The 19,389-nt window shown below is 41.9% G+C and overlaps 1 protein-coding gene across 3 annotated transcripts in view; it reads left to right on the forward strand.

The window, feature by feature from the left end:
* Positions 1-7,022: 7,022 nt before the first annotated feature.
* Positions 7,023-19,389, forward strand: part of PPM1E (protein phosphatase, Mg2+/Mn2+ dependent 1E) — a 61,204-nt gene continuing 48,837 nt past the window's right edge. For all 3 annotated transcript variants that reach the window (XR_008434301.1, XR_008434300.1, XM_053961034.1), the window contains exon 1: positions 7,023-7,489. Coding sequence is in view for 1 of the 3 variants with exons in the window: in XM_053961034.1 (XP_053817009.1) it covers positions 7,074-7,489 (416 nt within the window). In the remaining 2 variants the exon portion in view is untranslated. The remainder of the gene's footprint in view (positions 7,490-19,389) is intronic.

Consider the following 19,389-nt stretch of genomic DNA (forward strand, 5'->3'; position numbering starts at 1 on the left):
TTTCCCTTGAAATGAAATTCAGTGCTGAATCTGAGTCATAAAATCTCCCTATTCAAAAAAGGCTGAAAAAAAAAAAAAAAAGAAAAAAAAAGGCAGTGGTTTTTGCATCATTGTAGGGTTTAGATAAAAATTACATAATAAAATATTAAAGGGAAAAGTATTGAGTTGCCATGCAGCAAACTGGGCTGTGTCAAAATTTAAAAACTGTGAGTCAGGGAGAAGCTCTGAAGCAAGCAGCATGACATAGGGGAAGGGAGGCAGCGGGATCTGTGACTCAGACAAACATTTCAATGCAGGAGACACAGGCAAACAAAGGGATCCTTGCGCATGTGATGTCAGCAAGCAAACGCTCCCGTTTGGGAATAAAGCCTTCCTACGTATTGCAGTGCAGGAGGAGGGGGGAGCTGGCACCGGGGCTCTTGCCTACGTAGCCACGAGGAAAACCATCCATTAGGAATGTTGGAGCAATATTTTCAGGAGCTCTCCTGGTTCCTGGTGATAGCTGCTGTCTAAGGGCTTCGGTAATTATGGAAAAATCCATTTCTCTCAGTGCATTGTGCTGGGATTTAACACCCTCCACACGTCCTTCCATGTGTGAGCAGAGTAACTGTGTGGCTCCCATATACTATTAATTTCAGCTGACTGGTGGTTTTAATTTTGTTTGTAGTAGAGTAACATCCAGAAGCCCCAGCTGAGATGCTGATCCTGTTATAACAAGATAAATGGTCTTGGCCGAGTAAATGTTAGAGCTTCCAGTGTTATGGGCATCATTATTCAAATAAAAAAGATGCACAGTTACTGGTTAACAGTGGGAGTTACAAAATGTCCAGAGGAAACATTGGAGGCTCTCTATGCTGAGATTTTTTAATTTTTCACTCTTTTTTTCCTATTGAAGCTATTATAAAAATCAGCTCTGCAGACCAGAACTGAGAGAAGGATCTGTTGGCGGAGACAAAATTAGATTAAATGAGCCAGATTTCGTTCTCATCTGCTGGAGACAAGGAAGCTGTTCCAGGCTCAGAATTGCAGAGAATGAAAAAATTTGACCGTTGCCTCACCAGTAAATCTTCCATGGCAAGTTGATTTTTTCCCATCTGTGCCTGGAATTCTCATGCATGTCACAGCATCAGTGCCCAACAGCGAGGGGCAGAAGAGAATTTTATTACTGCACAAAAAGTGAGATTCTAAGTAGCCAACCTCATGGCACTGCATCAAAAAGAAAATGGGTTGTTTGATTTGCTGCTTAAGTCCCAGTTTGCTGAAAGCCAAGGGCTTTCATGCTGTCATGCTGAGTTTGAAATTATTCCATTTTGTGGGGACGACATTTACTTGTGGTGGAGGAACTTATTTTGTCACCACAACAAGAATCCAGATCCTACCACGGGCCTTGGCAACAGGCAAACACTGCGGTCACAGGCGAATTCTCAAGCCCTGAGTCCTGCTTTGAAACTCTTTAGTTTGTACAGGGAAAATAACAATTTATTTGTTCCTGTTTTGATGTGTTCTGCACCTTTTCCATTATGAAATACTGAGGAACCAGCAAGCCTCTAAGTAGAGTAAATTGAAGAAAACATGGAGAAGAAATAGCTTAACTGGAGGTACAAAGGTGTAGCCAAGGTTCAAGGTAGGAAATCAGTCTCCTCTTCAAGTCAGTCACAAAGTGACTCGTGTGGAAAGGAGATTTGGCCACTAACCTGAGCGGAATACAGAGCTGAGAAAAGTATGTTTAAATTATAACAACCATTTTCCTGTTCAATTTCAGTTACTGTTCCTTTAGTTATTTTACAGGGGGACTAAATTTAGGATCATATTTATTCTCGGGTATTTCATGGATTAACAACAAAGGTGAAATCCTTACTGTCTGCTTTTTGAACTCCACCCTTGTCCTGAACAAAAGGAGATAGAGAAGTTGGAAGGGCAAGTCATTGTGCTCCAGCTTCTCCAAAGAGACTGTCTTTAACATGCTCAGGATAGTAATTCTTTAGAAAGGCACATTAAGATGTGTTGTACTGTTTTAACACATGATAATTCTACATGAAATAAATGTGATAAGTTTAGAAGTATGGTTTGATGCTTTCTTATCCTTGAGAGAAATGGAATAAACAGAGCGCTGACATGGCAGTAACACAACTATTACAGAAGGGAAATAACAGTTTTCTAAAAGGATGAGAAGCAGGGGGTCAGCCTGTGTTCCCAAAGCAGCAGGGCCGTGCTAAGAGCTCCGCAGGGAGCCTGGCTGCAGGGGAATGTGGCGCTGGCAGTGGCCGGGAGCAGCCTGGCCAGCCCTCCTCCTCCGCAGCCCCTCGGCTCCAGGAACCGGTGCCAGCTGCTCCCTGCTCCGGGCTTCCCTCTGCTGCTCCCCGGGCTGGGCACTCGGTGTCTCGTGGCTGCTGGCCATGCACTCATTTGGGATGATTAGGGTCAGGGGAGCTGGCTTCCCTTGGCTGCAGCAAGATGCCTGCATTAATGTTCTCTCCTGAAGAATGAAATCACCGGGAACTGGCCCCTTTCCCAGTACTGAATTTCACCCACAAATGCACCCACTGTTAAACTGTCAGCTCCTGTCTTGCTTCCCACAAGCAAGAAATATTCCTACAATATTCACTTTCTATCTATTAGAGAGCCTGAGCTCTACACAGTTTGAACTCTATCTATTGAAATAATAAATGGCATTAAAACCAATAGTTCCACCATCACACAAGCAGTAAAAATGTTAGATTATGTGCCAAAATAATGCATTGAAAAGTCTGTATTTTACTAAGTCAGACTTCAAGAATTATAGCTAATACTGCTCATTTTTACAAGAATTACTTGCCATTGATTTAAATGGAGCCAAAGACACATTGGGATATATAAAAAAAAAAAAAATCACATTTCAGTTTCAAACAATGAGAAGGGGGAATGTTTAAAATATTTTATAATATATATAGTAAACTAAAAAAAAAAACTCTACAGACCTTAACAAATGGTTTTAATTGGGTCTGGATGTTTTTCTCAAAGGCCACTAATATGCTGTTTGGATTCTTGCTCAGGTTCCATTATTTTGGAGGTTTAAATTTCTGACACACATCCCTCTAATACTCTTAATTTATTTAGTGTGAACTGCTGCAATTTTAGCAACACAGTTACAACCACACTCACTTAGTAATTCTTTTTGTATCATATATGTTACTAAATTAAAATGTTTTGGGCTAAAGAACAAGTTGTCTCCTTAGCAAGAAAATAATGTCTATAAAGTGCAGCGTGTCAATAAGAGATTGTAACACTTTTTTTTTTATCAGATAAACTTACTCCTTACTACAATTTTGATAGTAAATGTGCTGCATCACATAAATCTAGCTCTTTAAAAGCCATTCATTCATTAATTTGTGAAATGAACACAAGTATCTGTGGGTAAATCATAGGGTTTGAGGCTGTTGAAAGACGTTAGAATGAGCTGCATCAATGGGATTTGAGACACTAATTCAAAGCACACCCTTTCCTAAACAGGGGTCTGAATGGAATTTTCCTTTGGGATGGGACTGGAAATTTCCATGACAGCTGGAAGTGGGATTCAGGCCCGAAATCCCATGTTTTGCAATGGATGGGGATATTTCAAAATAATCTTTGACTATTAATCTGGAAAAGCTGACTTGACCTCAAAAACTTAAAAAAAAAAAATAAGAGAAAGAAAAAGAGAGAATTACTTTGGTGTTTAGAAACACCCTAAAAAATCCTCATTATGGTCAAGGAACCAGTAAAACTGTGGTGACAGAAGTTACTTAGCTTTTCAAAGCTGCAGTTGACCAGACTGAACTGCAGTTTGATGGATGCTGACTCTGTCAGCAAGAGTCCTCTTGCTCTATTCCTTACAAATTCCCACTGTCTTTGTTCTTAAGCAACTGGAATTATTAAAACTGAATATTTCAGGTTTACTGCAAAAGCTCTGCTTTTTAAAGAAAGAAGCCCTACTTTGAAGAGGGAGCCTGGCTAAAAATCCATTTACGATTGGATTTTTGTCATTAAACTCATTAGTATGATATCAGATCATGTATCACAGGTATGTTAAGTATTGCCAAAGCATTCTTCATGACTGTACTCGTCTTCTGTTTGTCAGCCCACAGGAGTCACTTCCAAAGGTTACAAAGAATTAAAAAGCACTTCTTTTTGCCCTCCATACAATTCAGGTCACTTCCCCGAGGCCTGTTCAAACCCTGCTTATTACACAACAGCAAATGAGAAAGAGGAAGGCATCATTTAAGGCTAAAATGAAGCAGATTTCTTCCAAAACAATACTGCAAAATGTTGTTTTTTAAAACAAAAAGCAACACGATTAAGCTGAAAATGATACGAAGACCTGCGTTTCCTTCTCACATCAAGTGCAAGCCTTATTCTCCGTGTGATTCCCGATGGTCTCAGACTCAGAATGTTGGGAATTGCGAGTTTATTCCATCCACCTCCCCTCATCCCATAGGAACCATCCACCCAGTGGTATCCAGAGCGCAGCCAGGCACTCTAAATTTAGCTCCCAGAGTTCCTGAGCACGCCAAACATTTCGTAACGGCACCGAGCACACGCTCTGAGGGATCAGTGGGTGCTCAGAGCTTCCTTTTCTGGGCAGGGTGGCTCCTTCTGGGGGAGCTGGCCACCCCAGTGGCCCCACAGAGAGCAGGGCCAGCAGAGCCTCCCGCCTGGCTCAGCCACACCACCCACTGCCGCCGTATGCTCCGTGCTGCAGCTTAATGGGAATGGTTTTCCACCTTTCCCTCTCACAAACAAATGCCAGCACGGCTTGGAGCCATCAGCTCTCTATTTAATATCAGAGCAAAACAATCCTGGCCTGACCGTAGTGCCAAAAGTTGACAAAGTGTCCTGAGTGTGGAGTTCTACTCTATTTCATTTTAATTAGTGTCTTCTGCCACGAGACAAATGATGAAAAGCACATGGGGACTGCCAAGATGAATCAAGGACATCTGGTAACTTTAACATTTCAACATGAAACAGACTAGGTATTACTCCCAGATACTCTTCTGTGCTGCTTGAAACAACTAAAAAAAAATATATATATATATAAAAATACAGGAAATGGTTGCCTAAATGCTTTTGAATCTCTTCTTAGATAGTTTTAATTGCTGTTTTTCATAAAACACGAAGCTGATCTTGCATCTTGTTGAATTAGCTGTGACTTCCCTAAGACATTGTAATAATAGGAATTTTTATAATTCAGATCATATTACCTTAAGATTATCTGCATGATAGTTTTTTAGAAACTCCAGCTGCCTCTGGATTCTGAGTGAAAAACAACTGATCATGAAGTTAAAACTGCTTTGTGATACTTGCATTGACATACATCCTCCCGGGGCTTGTGACTCACTGATGATGCAGAACACACAAACATATAAAAAATAAAAAACAAAATCCAGCAATGACATCACCAGCTGCAACTGGGAGCTCTTTGCTCAAAAAGAACTGCAATGTTTCTTACCCTTCAATGTTTCTTACCCTGCAAACCCACCTGGCATTCGCTAAATAAACGAGCGTTACATTGAAAAGCAAGAAATGGCATAAAGAAAAACATTGCTTAGACATAACCCTACAGGACAAGCGGTGTGATTTTCTGTCACTGTCAGCTGTGAAAGACTAAGGCTAACTGTGACAATCACATTTTTAACTCTCAGGGCTTTTACATATTCACAAGATCACAATATGATCAGTCAATGCAGTTGCCGGAAATATCCTAAAATTAGTTTGGCTCTGAAATAATCCACCAAACAGAAGACAGATTTACAGGAGCACCCTGACACGCAGAGGTAATTGCTACAATGCAGAGAACAACAGGTTTCAGCAAGATACTGTCCTTGTTACAATACATAAAAATTTGAGGATCTTTTTGCATATGAGGATCATGATTTGGCCATTTTTCAAGGTATATCTCACATTAAGGATATTGTTCCCTCCCATGTGTACAAGCTATTTTAAATGTGTGGCAATTATACCTGTTCATTAATTGTATTTATGGACCTGATAGCTCTGAAAATAGCTTTCCAGCAGCAATGAATAAAACAAGCCAAAATGCTTTTCACAAATGAAAGACATTTATTAGACAGCAAGAGAATATTCACTACAGTTTGTCTCCCACTGAGAGGTTATCGTTTAAGTTTTAGTTGGTGAAGCATCTTCAGCTTCTCGCAAATTCTCCTTTGCCAGAACATGAAATGAGTAGATATTGTGTAATATGTAATTTATCACAGGATCATGGAATGGTTTGGGTTGGAAGGGAGCTTAAAGGTCATCTATTCCAACCCTTGTCATGGGCAGGGACACTTTCCACTGAACCTGAATGTTCAGAGCACCATCCAGTCTGCCCTTGGACACTTCCAGGGATGGGGCACCCACAGCTTCTCCAGGCAACCTCTGCCGGGGCCTCACCACCCTCACAGCGAATTCCTCCCGAACACCTGAACTAAACCTACCCTCTTCCTTTTTCATGGCCAGTTCCCCTCACGCAAACACTCTCCGATGTCAAACCCTCTCTCCGAGGCTGCTCCTGGCCCCGGCCGGGGCCGCGGCTCGGCGGGACAGCGGCGTCCCCTCACGGCGGGGCGAGCCCGGGCCGCCGCCCGCTGCCGCCCCGGCCCCGCGCACCCTCCGGCAGCCGCGGAGGCGCCGGCGGCGGCGGCGGAAGCACCAGGGAAGCCCCGAAGGAGGCAGGGATTAGGTAACAAGCGATGTGCGCTCAGGTTTCCTCCGGGTTCCTGTGAGGAACCTACGCGTCTGGCTGCCTTCGCATGACTCATCACAGCGGCGCGGCTGCCGCCGCTGCCGCTCCCCCTCCAGCGCCGCGGCCCGAGCCGCCCCCTCGGGCGGCCGCCGGACCCCGCCGGGCGCCCCTCAGCGCCGCGCGCGCTCCCGACGCCCAGGCGCGCCCCCTCCCCTCACCCCCCGCGGCGTGCGCGGCCCCGCGGGCCCGGCTCGGGAGCGCGCGCGCAGGCGGCGGGCGGGAGGGAGGAGGAGGAGGAGGAGGCGGCGGCGGGCAGGGAGCTCTCTGCGGGCGCAGTGCTGATCCGCCGGCGGGCGGCCGGGAATGCGAAGCGATGGCCGCGGGCGGCGCGGGCAGCGGCGGCGGCGGCAGCGCGGAGGAGAAGACCTACCGCCGCTTCCTCGAGCTGTTCCTGGGCGAGTTCCGCGGGCCCTTCGGGGCAGAGCCGGAGCCCGAGCCGGAGCCCGAGCCGGAGCCGGAGCCCGAGCCGGATCCGGCGGCCCCCCCTCCTGCTGCCGAAGCTGCGGGCGACGCTGACGAGGAGCCCGGGGCTGAGGGAGAAGCGGGAGCGGCCGCCGAGGCGGAGGAGGGAGAAGGCGGCGAGGGCGATGCCGGCGACCCTCAGCCGCCCGCCCCGCCGCCGCCGCCCCCGCCGCTGCCCTCGCTGCCCCGGCCGCTCTCGGAGTACATCACGGAGGAGGAGGTGGAGGGCGAGTGCCTGGACCTCTGCCTACAACAGCTCTACAAGTAGTGAGTGCCGGGCTGAGGGGAACGGGGCAGGGCGCGGGGCTGAGGGACCCCCGCGTGTGGGGCTGAGGGGACCCTCCTGCCTGAGGCTGGGGGACTCCCCAGTGTGGGGCTGAGGGACTCCCCGGTGTGGAACTGAGGGACTCCCCGGTGTGGAACTGAGGGACTCCTCAATGTGGGGCTGAAGGGACTCCTCAATGTGGGGCTGAAGGGACTCCTCAATGTGGGGCTGAAGGGACCCTCCGATGTGGGGCTGAAGGGACCCTCCGATGTGGGGCCGAGGGACTCCCCAGTGTGGCGTTGAGGGGACCCCCAGTGTGGGTCTGAGGGAGGGAAGCGAGGACAGGGGGGGATCCCTGAGGCAAAAGAGTTCAGGACCTCGGTGGTGCTGAGCATCCCGGGGTCACAGCGGCTGCCCCTGCCCCAAGGAATCCTCTGCTCTGTGCCCTGTGCTTGCCTCTGGCCGGGACAGGCGAAGGGAAGAGACAAGGGAGAGCCACGAGCATCCATCTGGAGAGCAGCTTGCTGGGGAGGGAGAGCGGTGGGGGAAATGTCTCACGCTCTGGTGCCAAAGCAAGGAGGGGGGTTTGCCTGTGGTTGATTGTGCTGGGGCTTGAAATTGAAATGTTCCCCTGTGAGGGTTGGTAAATGGGGAAACCTCTGCCAAGAAGGGGAAAGAAGAAGGGGCAAGGAAAGAGAGGTGGTCCAGCCCCTTCACCCTTCCAAAAAACCACCGCACATGGAGAAAATCACACCATGTATTCACAGACCGGGGAGAAAAGAGGAGTAGAAAACCTTGGGAGAAAGCTATCCATAATCATGGGGATTTTTCTGCCGTCAGCTGGGGAAAGCCGGCTATACTCGGTTCTGTACGGAGGCAGTTTCCAGATCTGTGCTTTCCAAAGGCTGGTGCATAAAGAGGAAACAGATGGGATCTATTCCCAGTGTGGAAAGTCTGTGGACTGAAACCTAAAGATCAGTTACCAGTGCCTTGTATTGTGCTCAGCTCCGGCTTTGAAGGCTCGAAATAGAAACGGTTGTTAGTGGCGATTCTTTAGGAACCTTTTTAAACTGATGCCACAGGAGGAGACAAATGAAGCTGTGAAAATCTGCACAGCACACCGGGGAGATTTTCTGCCATTGAGCCGGTAATTGTAATGAGAGGTGTTACTCAGTCGCAGAAATAAATAAATAAAGAGAGAAAAGAACCGGGTTTTACAACTGCATGGTCTGTTTCTATCCAGTTCTCATCTGCCCTCTGCGTTTGTGGACGATAGGGACAACACAATGATAGCTGCAGAGGACAAAGCTCTCCTATTCACACATGCTCGCCCTGCCACCTTTGGAAAGTCTCTGGAATACAGCAGCACATTCATAGGATGTGGTAGAGAGCAGACAGGCAAGTCCCTTCTACCTATTTAGGACGTGTTTTGTTGGGTTATTTTTAAACAGGCTTGTGAAATCCAAAGTCGTGACAGTGGGAATAAAGTTTTAGACGTGGAGCAGATTATTTGAAAGTATTATTTGAAGTATAGCTATGAAATTATTTTGAACTGGAATTCCTCCCCAACCTCTTCTCTCTCTGACTGTCCCCATACCCCAGATTCCCCAGTTTCTGAAGCTCATGTTCATGGCTGAAATTAATAAGCAAAAAAAAAAAAAAAAAAAAAAAAAAAAAGGACCTTTTGAGAGGAATCTTCTTATAGAGGCAGCTCTTGCCAGGTTGTGGCTCTTTGGTTTTTTCAGCCTTCAGTACAGATCTTTGGATGGCCACTGAATGAAGCATCCCCTGGCTTTGTTTGTGGTGAAATCAATGCAGGCTTCCTCCTCTAGGCAAAAACCAAGGTCCACCCCAAAATCAAGGGAGCAGGGGATTATGCTGTGAGAAAATAGTTTCCTAAAGGTTTAAATAAAACATTTTAAAATATTGTAAGCCAAATCTAACAACTCCTAAGACAGAGCTAAACTGGAATAGCTTTTTCTTGAGTGATGGTGGAAACTGAGGTAAGTGCAAATATGCAAAAGTATTCTTCAGGTAAGGTACTGTATTTTTAATTCCCTCTCTAGTCACCAGAAAAGCTTAAAATGTGACAAGACTATAAAACAGGCAAAAGCAGAATGTTTTCACCCTTTACAGCCAAGGGCTCAACTGGTCAGATGGTTCCAGAGGTGGGAAACTTGATGTATATGAGTAAAGCTACTCATGTGCCAACAGTTATGGGAGTGTTCAAATAAAAAAAAAAAACTAAATAAAAAAGCACATGAAAACTCATGTAAAAGGGAATATTCCCTTGGTTTGTCATTAGCAGGAGAGACTCTATTCTGAAGGCATGTTTTCTGCAACTATATATTAGTCAAATGACTGGTTTGCATTCTATGTAGCATGAAGATAAAACCCATTGCTGTGAAAAATCCAACAGCTGTTTTTCAGCTATTTTAAGCACAGAGCTTTAGATCTTTTTGAGGAAAGTAAGACCATTTCAGAAATGAGAACATATTGCTAATCATGACAAAATATAATGGTTTTCTGCCACTGTGTAGATCAGTATCAAAGAGTTCTTATTTATGAGATTTTCCTGCTATTTTCCAAAGGACTCATATTCCCCTTTGAGGTTTCCTGTTCCTGTTTGGCTTTTTTTTTTAAATTTTTTTTTTTTTCTAGAATCAACATATGTTTGGAAAATTAGATTAATGTAATCTTTATATCTGTCTAAATGCCACAAAATGGGCACTGTGTGTTTTCTTAGTGACCCTCCACAGAATGAAACCCACCAATAGGAGGTGCATTAGATGGAGAAAATAGTCAAAAGGGGATTGCCTTGGAACATTGGCTGATAACCACAAAATGATCTTTCAGACTATAGCTAGACCATATTATTCAAGAGAAAAAAAGAAAATTTACAGAGTTTTTATGTAGAAACAAACATACTAAGGCCTTAAAACATTAAATATGAGACCTCATCACTTGCTCCTGCTGAATCAGACCTGATTTCTGACTCATCCTAAAGGAAGAAGTCACTAACTTGATGTAACAAAGTTATATATCATGCTCTGGTCTCTTCCTCTTCCTACTGATACTTTTATTAAACCTGATGCATTTCAAGAGCTGGTTCTTGACAAGACCTCTGAAAAACAAATCAGCAAATTTGTGCTTGCCAAGAGAGGACACAGCCAGACTCTTACAAGTTGTGTCACCAGGAAGAACAAATTTGTCTTGCTGCTACACTCTTTTTTTTCCTGTGCAAATGAAATACTTTGGAAAATTCAACTGTATATTCTTCTGGCTTTCCTTTTTCTCTTTTTCTTTTTTGCCCCAAGCTTTGATGGGAATAGATATAGTTGGTATAATTTCTAGGTTCAAGTTTATTTTCAGTGGTTTTGGAGGTACAATATTTTTTTGCTTTCAAATATTAATTTAGGAATTCAAATTTCATTTGAACAAGCTTAGAAAGTAGCCCTGCTTCTCCAGTGCTGAGTTTGCAGAAGATGGTAAGTAAAATAAAACTAAAATTTATTGTTATGTCATCTTAAGTGCTTAACTAAGTCCCTGATGACAACATGATTATTTTAAGGATTGCAAAAGACTTGCTTTGACTTGGAACTTGAATAGAAAAACTTCTAAGCACTGCCTTTTTACATTTCTTCACAGAATACTGTGCAACATTCACAGAATACTTAGATTCCAATAAAATGCAGTATTTGAAGTGAGTTATTTTAATTGATCCTTTCTCTTAAAGAGAGAAAATATTTTTTGCTTATGGGTTTCCCCACAGTCTTACTATAAAAATCAAGAAAGGCAATGTAGGCTCACCCTTTTAACACTGGAGTTATGTAAAATGTGGATAGTAAATGAGAATGGAAATTTTGCCCCTCAACTCGCAATATTAAGCTAAAAAAGACCTTCTAAAAAGCTAAAAATGATAATTTTCCATGAGCAGAAATCCTTTTTTTTAATAAAGTAAGCTCTTGAAAACTGTTCTTTCTGCAATCTCCATCTCTGTTGAGCGGAAAGATGGAATTCTCTCCCTTGAACTGGCATATATACATGTTTTTAACTTGCTCTCTAAACCCCTATCACATGAAAGCTGGCACTGTTGTCACTTTAAGTTGAAATTCATGTATGATGCTGGATGGGCCTTCTTAGCATCATATTAAATAGGCTGTGATGTTTTACTCCTTCATAATTTGTCTTTTATAATCAATTCTATTGATTGCAATCTCAAAGCCCTTTTAAGAAATATAATTAACTACTTGCCACGTCTAATATTAATCACAAGGACCAACAAAAAAGTCATGGCATCCTTTTTAACATGGTGCTTTTTTCATCATCTTTTGTGAGGTTTTACAATAGAAATGATAATGTTGGCCTGTGCCCACAATGAATGACAGAAGGAGATATTGGCTGCACCTGGCTGGGGCATTTTCTATGGTTAATGAGATTGGATAGAGAACATTCAATTTAGACTCCATGTTAGGAATATTTAGTCTAATCTAGGCTTGGATTAGATATCAGGAAGAAATTGTTCCCTGTGAGGGTGGGCAGGCCCTGGCACAGGGTGCTCAGAGCAGCTGTGGCTGCCCCTGGATCCCTGGCAGTGCCCAAGGCCAGGTTGGACAGAGTTTGGAGCAGCCTGGGACAGTGGAAGGTGTCCCTGCCATGGCAGGGGTGGCACTGGATGAGCTTTAAAGTCCCTTCCAACCCAAACCAGGCTGGGATTTCCCACCCTGAGGCTGTGGCTGTGTTAACTCTCACAGGAGCCCCTCCAACATTAGGAATCCCTTCCAGGGGTGATTGTTGAGCTGCCTGGGTAGGGCTGAGGATGCTGACATCACACCCAAGGGATTTTGGTGCTAGAAATCTTAGTGTTTCTCTGTGAATTAATCCTAAATCATCCCACAGGAGGGTGTGCAGAAAGTCAAGAGTTTCAGTATTGCTGGTACCTTGTCACTCTTGAAAAGAGCCCATGTTCTGGATGCTGGTGATGTCATGGCACACACATTTCATCCCCTTTTAGCCTAGAAATCACTATAATCTACAAATAGGTGGTGTTTAGATATAAACATTTTCCAAACACAACTAATTCTCTACACATTGAGGGATTCTTCTTGTTGTTTCTAAGGCATATTCAACTCACTCTCCCACGCTTTTAAAAACACTGAAGGAAATCAAATATTTGGATACTCATTAAAAAAAAAAAAAAGGAATATCAGCTCAAATGAGGTATCTAAATTGCAGATTTACATTTTGTAATGGTTAACATATAAGGTGACATTTCAAGACTTCCTACTTTATGATTAAAAGGATGCTGAGTTTTTCAAGCACGAGGGTGACTATGCTTGCAAGTTGCTTTATATAGCATTAAAAAAATCATTCTTAGTGAACAGATTATGGAAATATATTCATTCCAGTGCTTTTATTTCAATGAATGTTACTGGTAGTACAACACATTAAAGGGAATTAATGTTGTTAGGAGCTTTTCACACCAAGATTTTTTTTGACCCAAGAGCAATTTGCACGGATTCTGCTCCTCCTAAGTGAGGCTGTTTGCTTTTGAGTACTGAAGAATTAGATCTGTGCTAACACATTCTTTTTTTGGACCTTATACAACCACTCTTGAAACTAAAATCTTATTGGCCATTGTGTGGAACTACTTTTGACTCTACCTTTTGGATGTGATGAGCTTCATTCCTCTGGAGGGTTTGTTTGGTAATTCTTTTTTGCACAAAGCACTGCACAGAACATTTTTAACCTTAAAATCTCTCCTTGTAAGTACCTTTAACGGTGGCAGAGTATTTCTCCACCTGTTCTTTGGAAAACCCAGTTGTGGTTCTTTTCATAGAAGGCTTAACTTTACTTTGCTTTGCATTCTGTGAGCAGAAGTTTCAGTGCCTTGGCTGCTGTCTCAGTGATGTTTGCTCTCATTCATTTTTGTTGTCTGGCTAAATTGCTTACATGATCACATTAAAAGCAAAAGCATCAGGGCATGCAGTACAGAGATAATGAGAATACTATTTATTACTATATTTGATACCCTGAAATATTCTCTGGCTGTTCCACACCATTTTCTTCCTTTGTATTTTTTGGTGCCTGCTCTTTTTTGGTTTGTTTTCTCCTCGCTGTCTAGGAAAGACATGTGAGAAAGGAGATGAAATGGAGTTAGCAGTTTAAAACATTAGCTGTTCTTTGAAGCATGCTGCATGACTGTCTTATGCAATGCAATCACAATTATGTAATGCAAATGATTATAAAAATAAACGTATCCTGGACAATATGTGTGTGAGACATGTTAGGAACACATGACACTGCTAAGTGGCCATTACTACAAGTTGTACTTTAGGGCCTTCTGCTTGGGTTGGCTGAAATCTCAATTACTAACCAAATATTCCAGATTTTTGTTGTTATAACACACTAGTGATTAGATAAAATGATTGCAGACTGTGGACTTGTTTTACAGAAATATTTTCTGCCGTGCCTTTGTACTTCATTAAGAAGAAACAACATTACCCGCCTTTAATAAGACATTTTATAAAGAAGTAATCATCAGAGCCATAAATTAGGAGTGCGTGGGAAATAGCTGCCCTTGGGTACTTCCATAATTAATACAGAAGTTAAACAAGTTAACCAGATTGCAGGATTACCTCAGTTTGTGTTTGTATTGGATGGAAAACAGCTGAGGGCAAGTAATGATTGAGTAACTGCAGCAGCATTTGAAGCTGTGGTGCTGCTCCCAGCTCTGAACTCTCTGTGCACTCTGGGTGGGTTTTTGTGGCAGAGCAGGATTACAAAGTGGGCTCCTAAACTTTGATCATGGGAAAATGGGTTTGGATGCACACAAACCTGAAGTGGGAAACTGCAATTACAAGGGAAGGAATATTTGATTAATTGGGTAAAATTGTGGGCAGCCCCTTAATTTTCTCAGAGGGTAGGATTTTGAAGCTATTTTTGCTGGCCTTTGATGATCCAGTAAAGCCTGTTTAATTGTACCTAACTAATTTTCAACTTTAGTTTCTTCTGCTCTTCATTTACAGTAAAGAATTTGAGTACTTTCTCTTGTTTGAGAATATGATTTTTTCATAGGCTCTGTACTTCCACACGGTGTAACTAATAATAGAAGCAGCATGTAAAAATAGGCCCTTGGCATTTTAACTTCTTGGCACTTTCTCGAGGGCTGTTCCTTTCACCTCAGGCTATAACCTTCTTACTGAGGTTCAGAGAAATGAAATGAACGTGGTGAGTTGTTCCTCCTTAGAGTTACAAACACAGTGCTCTGCACGTTAGATTAATTACCTGCCACAATGATTCCATTCCTTTCAGTCCTAACTCCAAGTTCTGCAAGGCTGAAACCTCCCATGCTCTAGCTGAGAATTCAACAGATTTTTGTTATTTGCTTTTTCTCAACAAAATAAATATTAGAAATAAGATGTTTGGTTTGTTAGTCTGTAATAGATCACCTGAAAAGCCAGGGAAACATTCAGTTCCTATTGGAACCTCTGGGCCCAACAGTGATAAATTATCTAAAATTCCAACCTGGATAAAAAGCAGGAATTCAGAAAGTGATAAACTAAAGGTACACACTTGTACACAGCATGGCATATATTTTAAACTAAGGCTTTTCCAAGCTTTTCCTAGAAGTGGTGTCATTCTGTTTGTCACCTCATTGCTGTGTTTGAAGAAATATGATTGAATTCATGTATTTATTTATAAAGGTCCCTGTCTAAAATGAGTTTATGCTCTCAGCTCTCTTATTACCCCTTTCTTCTGCAAAGCTGGGTAAAACCTCAATATTTGGTAACAAGAAGTCAGAAGCTCAGTATTTCTGGGGATTAGAGGAACACCCCTGTTTGGGACAGATGCACTTTGTGCTTGCAGAGCATGGGGGTGTTGGGTTGTTCTTAGCTCTGCTTTCTCACTGGAGTTTGCTCTTCAGAGAGTGAGGGATCTACCTGGTGTGACATGAACTTAACCTCTCCTCTTCTTGGCATTCCAAAAAGTTCAAATTTTGAAATATCTATAAGCAAATTAATTGATCATAACCTGAAGTGAATTGTTAGGGAAAATGCCCCCAGTAGAAATGAGCATTGATAAAGCAGAAGTGTGAGCTTTTAACCTTTTACCTTAGTGGTACAAACCGTGTAAATCAATGGAAATGATTGTCTTCTATATAAACAGAGAGGGAGAGTCACCACTGTGTAAAACTGGTGCAGCTCCCTCTGGGAAGAGTGGGAAAAGCAGCTGCAGGTCCTGGGATGTGTGTCCAGGCTGGAGAGGAGCTGAGCCTGCATTAAGTGACTGCTCCCCTTCCGCAGTGCACTGAGAACCAATTTGAAATGCTTTCAAATTCCTCATTGCTGTCAACTTCTCTCAGTTTGGCTGATTAGGAATGACCCAAATGATCACACAGAATGCTTCAAATCTCACTATTGACGTTGTATACTAATTTTAGAGAGGCTTTTTTGGTGTTTAGATACTTTTGGTTTAGCACCCCACAATTCACATTCACTTTGTTTTCCTGAGTGCCAATGCTGTCCATGAAATACAATAAAGTCATCTCCAAAAACATGAGCCAAGCCACAAAGTTCTAAATCTGGCTCTGGGGATCAGAGAAAAAATAGTTTATCCTACAAAATTACTAAATATCCTAAAAATATTTCTCTCCTCCCCTAAATTTTACAAACTCTTCCTGTGTCTTGGGAGATGTAAGTAAAAAGGTTTGTCAACAGCGAATATATAGAGTAGAATACGATAAATCTGGAAAATACTTCTTAAATTCATTCTAGCTGGTTGAAAATTTAATGCAGAAAGCAATGATCTCTAAATATTCAGATTATCATTCTTTAGAAAAGCTCTTCTTCCATTTCTGTTAATGTAATTCTATATTAAATAGCTTTAAGAAACCAATTACAAGATATATATTTGATACATTACAAAGTATGGGATTTACCTAATAAAAAGCTAGTTTTGCATTAACGTATTGAAAACTATTCCATTTAATTTATTGTCCTCTGAAAACTGATACATTTGTGCAACTCCTCTTTCCATGCTCTGTCTGTGCTTCTTAACAGGAATAGAAAGAAAGGTGGTAACTTAAATCTGGATTTTACACCTTGTGGGGTGGGTATTATTTTTTATTTTTCTGAAATAGAGATAACAAAGAACATCTGTTGAGGAAGTACAGAAAGAAGAAGGAAAGCACTTTGAGGAAGTCTGCTTCATGTTTGTGAAGGGATGAGACCTAGCTCATTGAGGTAGTGTGAAATAATAAAACAGAAAGAGGAAGAAAGAGTTAAATAATACCACAAACCTAAGTGACCCACTCATTCATTCCTTAGAGAATCATTGTCAGTCTGTGAAAGGGGTTTGCAAAATAGAGAAACTCCTCAATTTTTTTTATCCTGGCCAAGTTCCTGAGCTGAAGTTGGTTACACAGGGCTGGGTTTGTACTTGGACATCCCTGCAAGGTATCAGAGCTGTGCTGTTACTTTAATTTAGAGAAGGATTTGGTGCTTTCTCATGCTCTTGCTTTCATGGGGGTTTGCTATTAATATCCTACTACCAGCTCCAGATGCTTTTCAGGGAGCTGTTTTAGGCTGCACTCAAATGTTTTTTGGAAAGACTGATGAAATAACTCAAGTGTCTCCTCTCGGTGCTGTACGAGGTGTGACAGTGTTCATTTTGCCTGTGGCTGTCTGGCAGATAGAACAGAAAACATTCAGAGGTGTTAAACCCTGGGAGTGATCCTGGTAGCAGCAATAAACCTGGGAAGTTCCAGGGCAGTGCCAAGCTCCACAGTGTGTCTGGAGGTCACTCTGCATTTTTTGCATGTCAAGGACTTCCAAGTTATGTCAAAGGAAGTTTGGGCTAAATAAAAAGGCACAGGATATGACCCTCAAAAATTGTTGGTTTTAAATCCAAGAATAAACTAACACATCCTCCAGTCTCATAAACCCTTATGTCTCAGAACTGAGTTAATTAATTTACTCTATATTTATCCTTTATTTTAAGGAAGATGATTTGTTTTACTTTTCTAGGAAAAAGGAAGGATAAATACATAAAGCAGGGCAGGAGGTTGGAAAAATTTATAGGGGGGAAAGAAGAAAAGAGCAAGTCACTTTTAGATTAAAAGTAAATATTCAAAAATTCTTCTCCACTTAAGAAAATCCTTTTCATTCTTGTTTTTTTCTCCCCACCTTCTGCCAGTTCAGTGACAAAGTTTTCATTTCTGTAGCTATAAATTAAATTATGATTATATTGTGCTGCTGCTACAAGTACAAATCCAGTTGGGAGTCTTGTTGGGCAAGTGCTTTCCTTGTGCCTCTAAAAAAGTCCCATATAAAAATGGCATTTTAAAATGCCATAAAAATTCCTAAAACAGGAATATGCAAAAGAAAAGGTGAACTAGGAAGTGCTGCCAAACCAAGTAATCATTGTATCACCACTTAGCTCAAAATGATACAACTGATATAAATTTAAAATAATTGAGAAGAAATTCTGGTGTTGGGTTGGCTTCTGAAAAATCTACTTGGAAACATTTTAGACTTTTACTCTGAAATCAAGAAGCTTGGAAAGTTTCCTTAAAAAAAGAACAATCTGAAATTTCAGTGGGGTTGTTCTCCAACAGAATTAACCTTCAAGAGGAAAGGGGCAGAATGAGAAAATGTAATACACAGTATCAATTGAAAATAATTTTTAAAATAAAATTGTGAGGGTAATTAGACCTGAAGCATTGGATCCGCTGAAACAATTAAAAGGAATTGCCAGGATGATCTCTTCAGTTACCTTCAGTTACCCTCTCTAAACAGGCTGTGTTTAGACCTCCCAGTAAAACACTGATTGCACCTAATCACCCAATCAGTTCCAGTTAGAGGCTGGACAGCTGAAATCGATCCAAACTACAGCACTCCTCCCTGTGCACGGTGAAAAATTGGATATTCTGCTTGATCCCTTGGGGAAAACTGCACCTTTTACCCAGCCATACTCCCTTATTTATTCAATGATGTAGCTCTAGGGCAACAGCTGAAATATCACAACTATGGATTTATAGAATTGTCATCTTTCTCAAGTTTCAGCATTCTCTTTTGCCAGTGTTAAGTGTTTCTTCCATGACAAAGGGAGTGTGACAAGGTAAAAAGTTGGCACAAATTGTCTTGTTCATCCAGTGTTTCTGTGGTCTAACCAGCTATAGATGCTTATATGTTCCCAGGAGTAGTTTGAAAAGATAAATCTATCGTTCTCTACCAGTCCCTATTGTTGTTTTATACATGGGAAATAAGAATTCCTCATCTTTTAGAACTCTCATAACAAACAGAAGGACACTGACATGGCAAGTTACCCCTGAATGTGGTGCTGATGAACTTCCACCAATTTGGTTGGGATTGCTAATGAGTAGTTCTGACATCTAAGAGAAATTGGTAATTGTTACATTTGTCCCTCCTCTTTTGTAAGGGTTCTCTGCTGGTTGCTGGCAGAATTGAAGTGTGGAGTGATGTGTTGTCCTAATATCAAAACAAGGATTTTGCAGTATTAAGTATATTTATGTGGTATATACACTATATAGTATAGTATATTAAGTATATAGTATATTAAATATATTTGTAACTCCCCCAATTGCATGTTCCAGCCCACATGCTGGGATATCCTGTAGAAGAAAACATTCCACAAATATTATTCTGCTCCACAGATTCATCTGTTCTTTTCCACCTCCTGGATCCAAAGATAGTTTACACATCTCTTGTTGTGTGAACACAGTCAATTGTATGAGGATGATGCCTCCCTCTGCATTTGCTTGCAAAGATTCATTATTCATTTGTTATAACCATAATCTGAGAAAAAAACAAAATATATGCATGATAAGGCAGATTTTTAACACAGATACAAGGCTGATTAATTTTACTGACATTTTTAC

Source organism: Vidua chalybeata, chromosome 20 (assembly GCF_026979565.1).
Source record: "Vidua chalybeata isolate OUT-0048 chromosome 20, bVidCha1 merged haplotype, whole genome shotgun sequence".
Classification (NCBI taxonomy): Eukaryota; Metazoa; Chordata; class Aves; order Passeriformes; family Viduidae; genus Vidua; species Vidua chalybeata.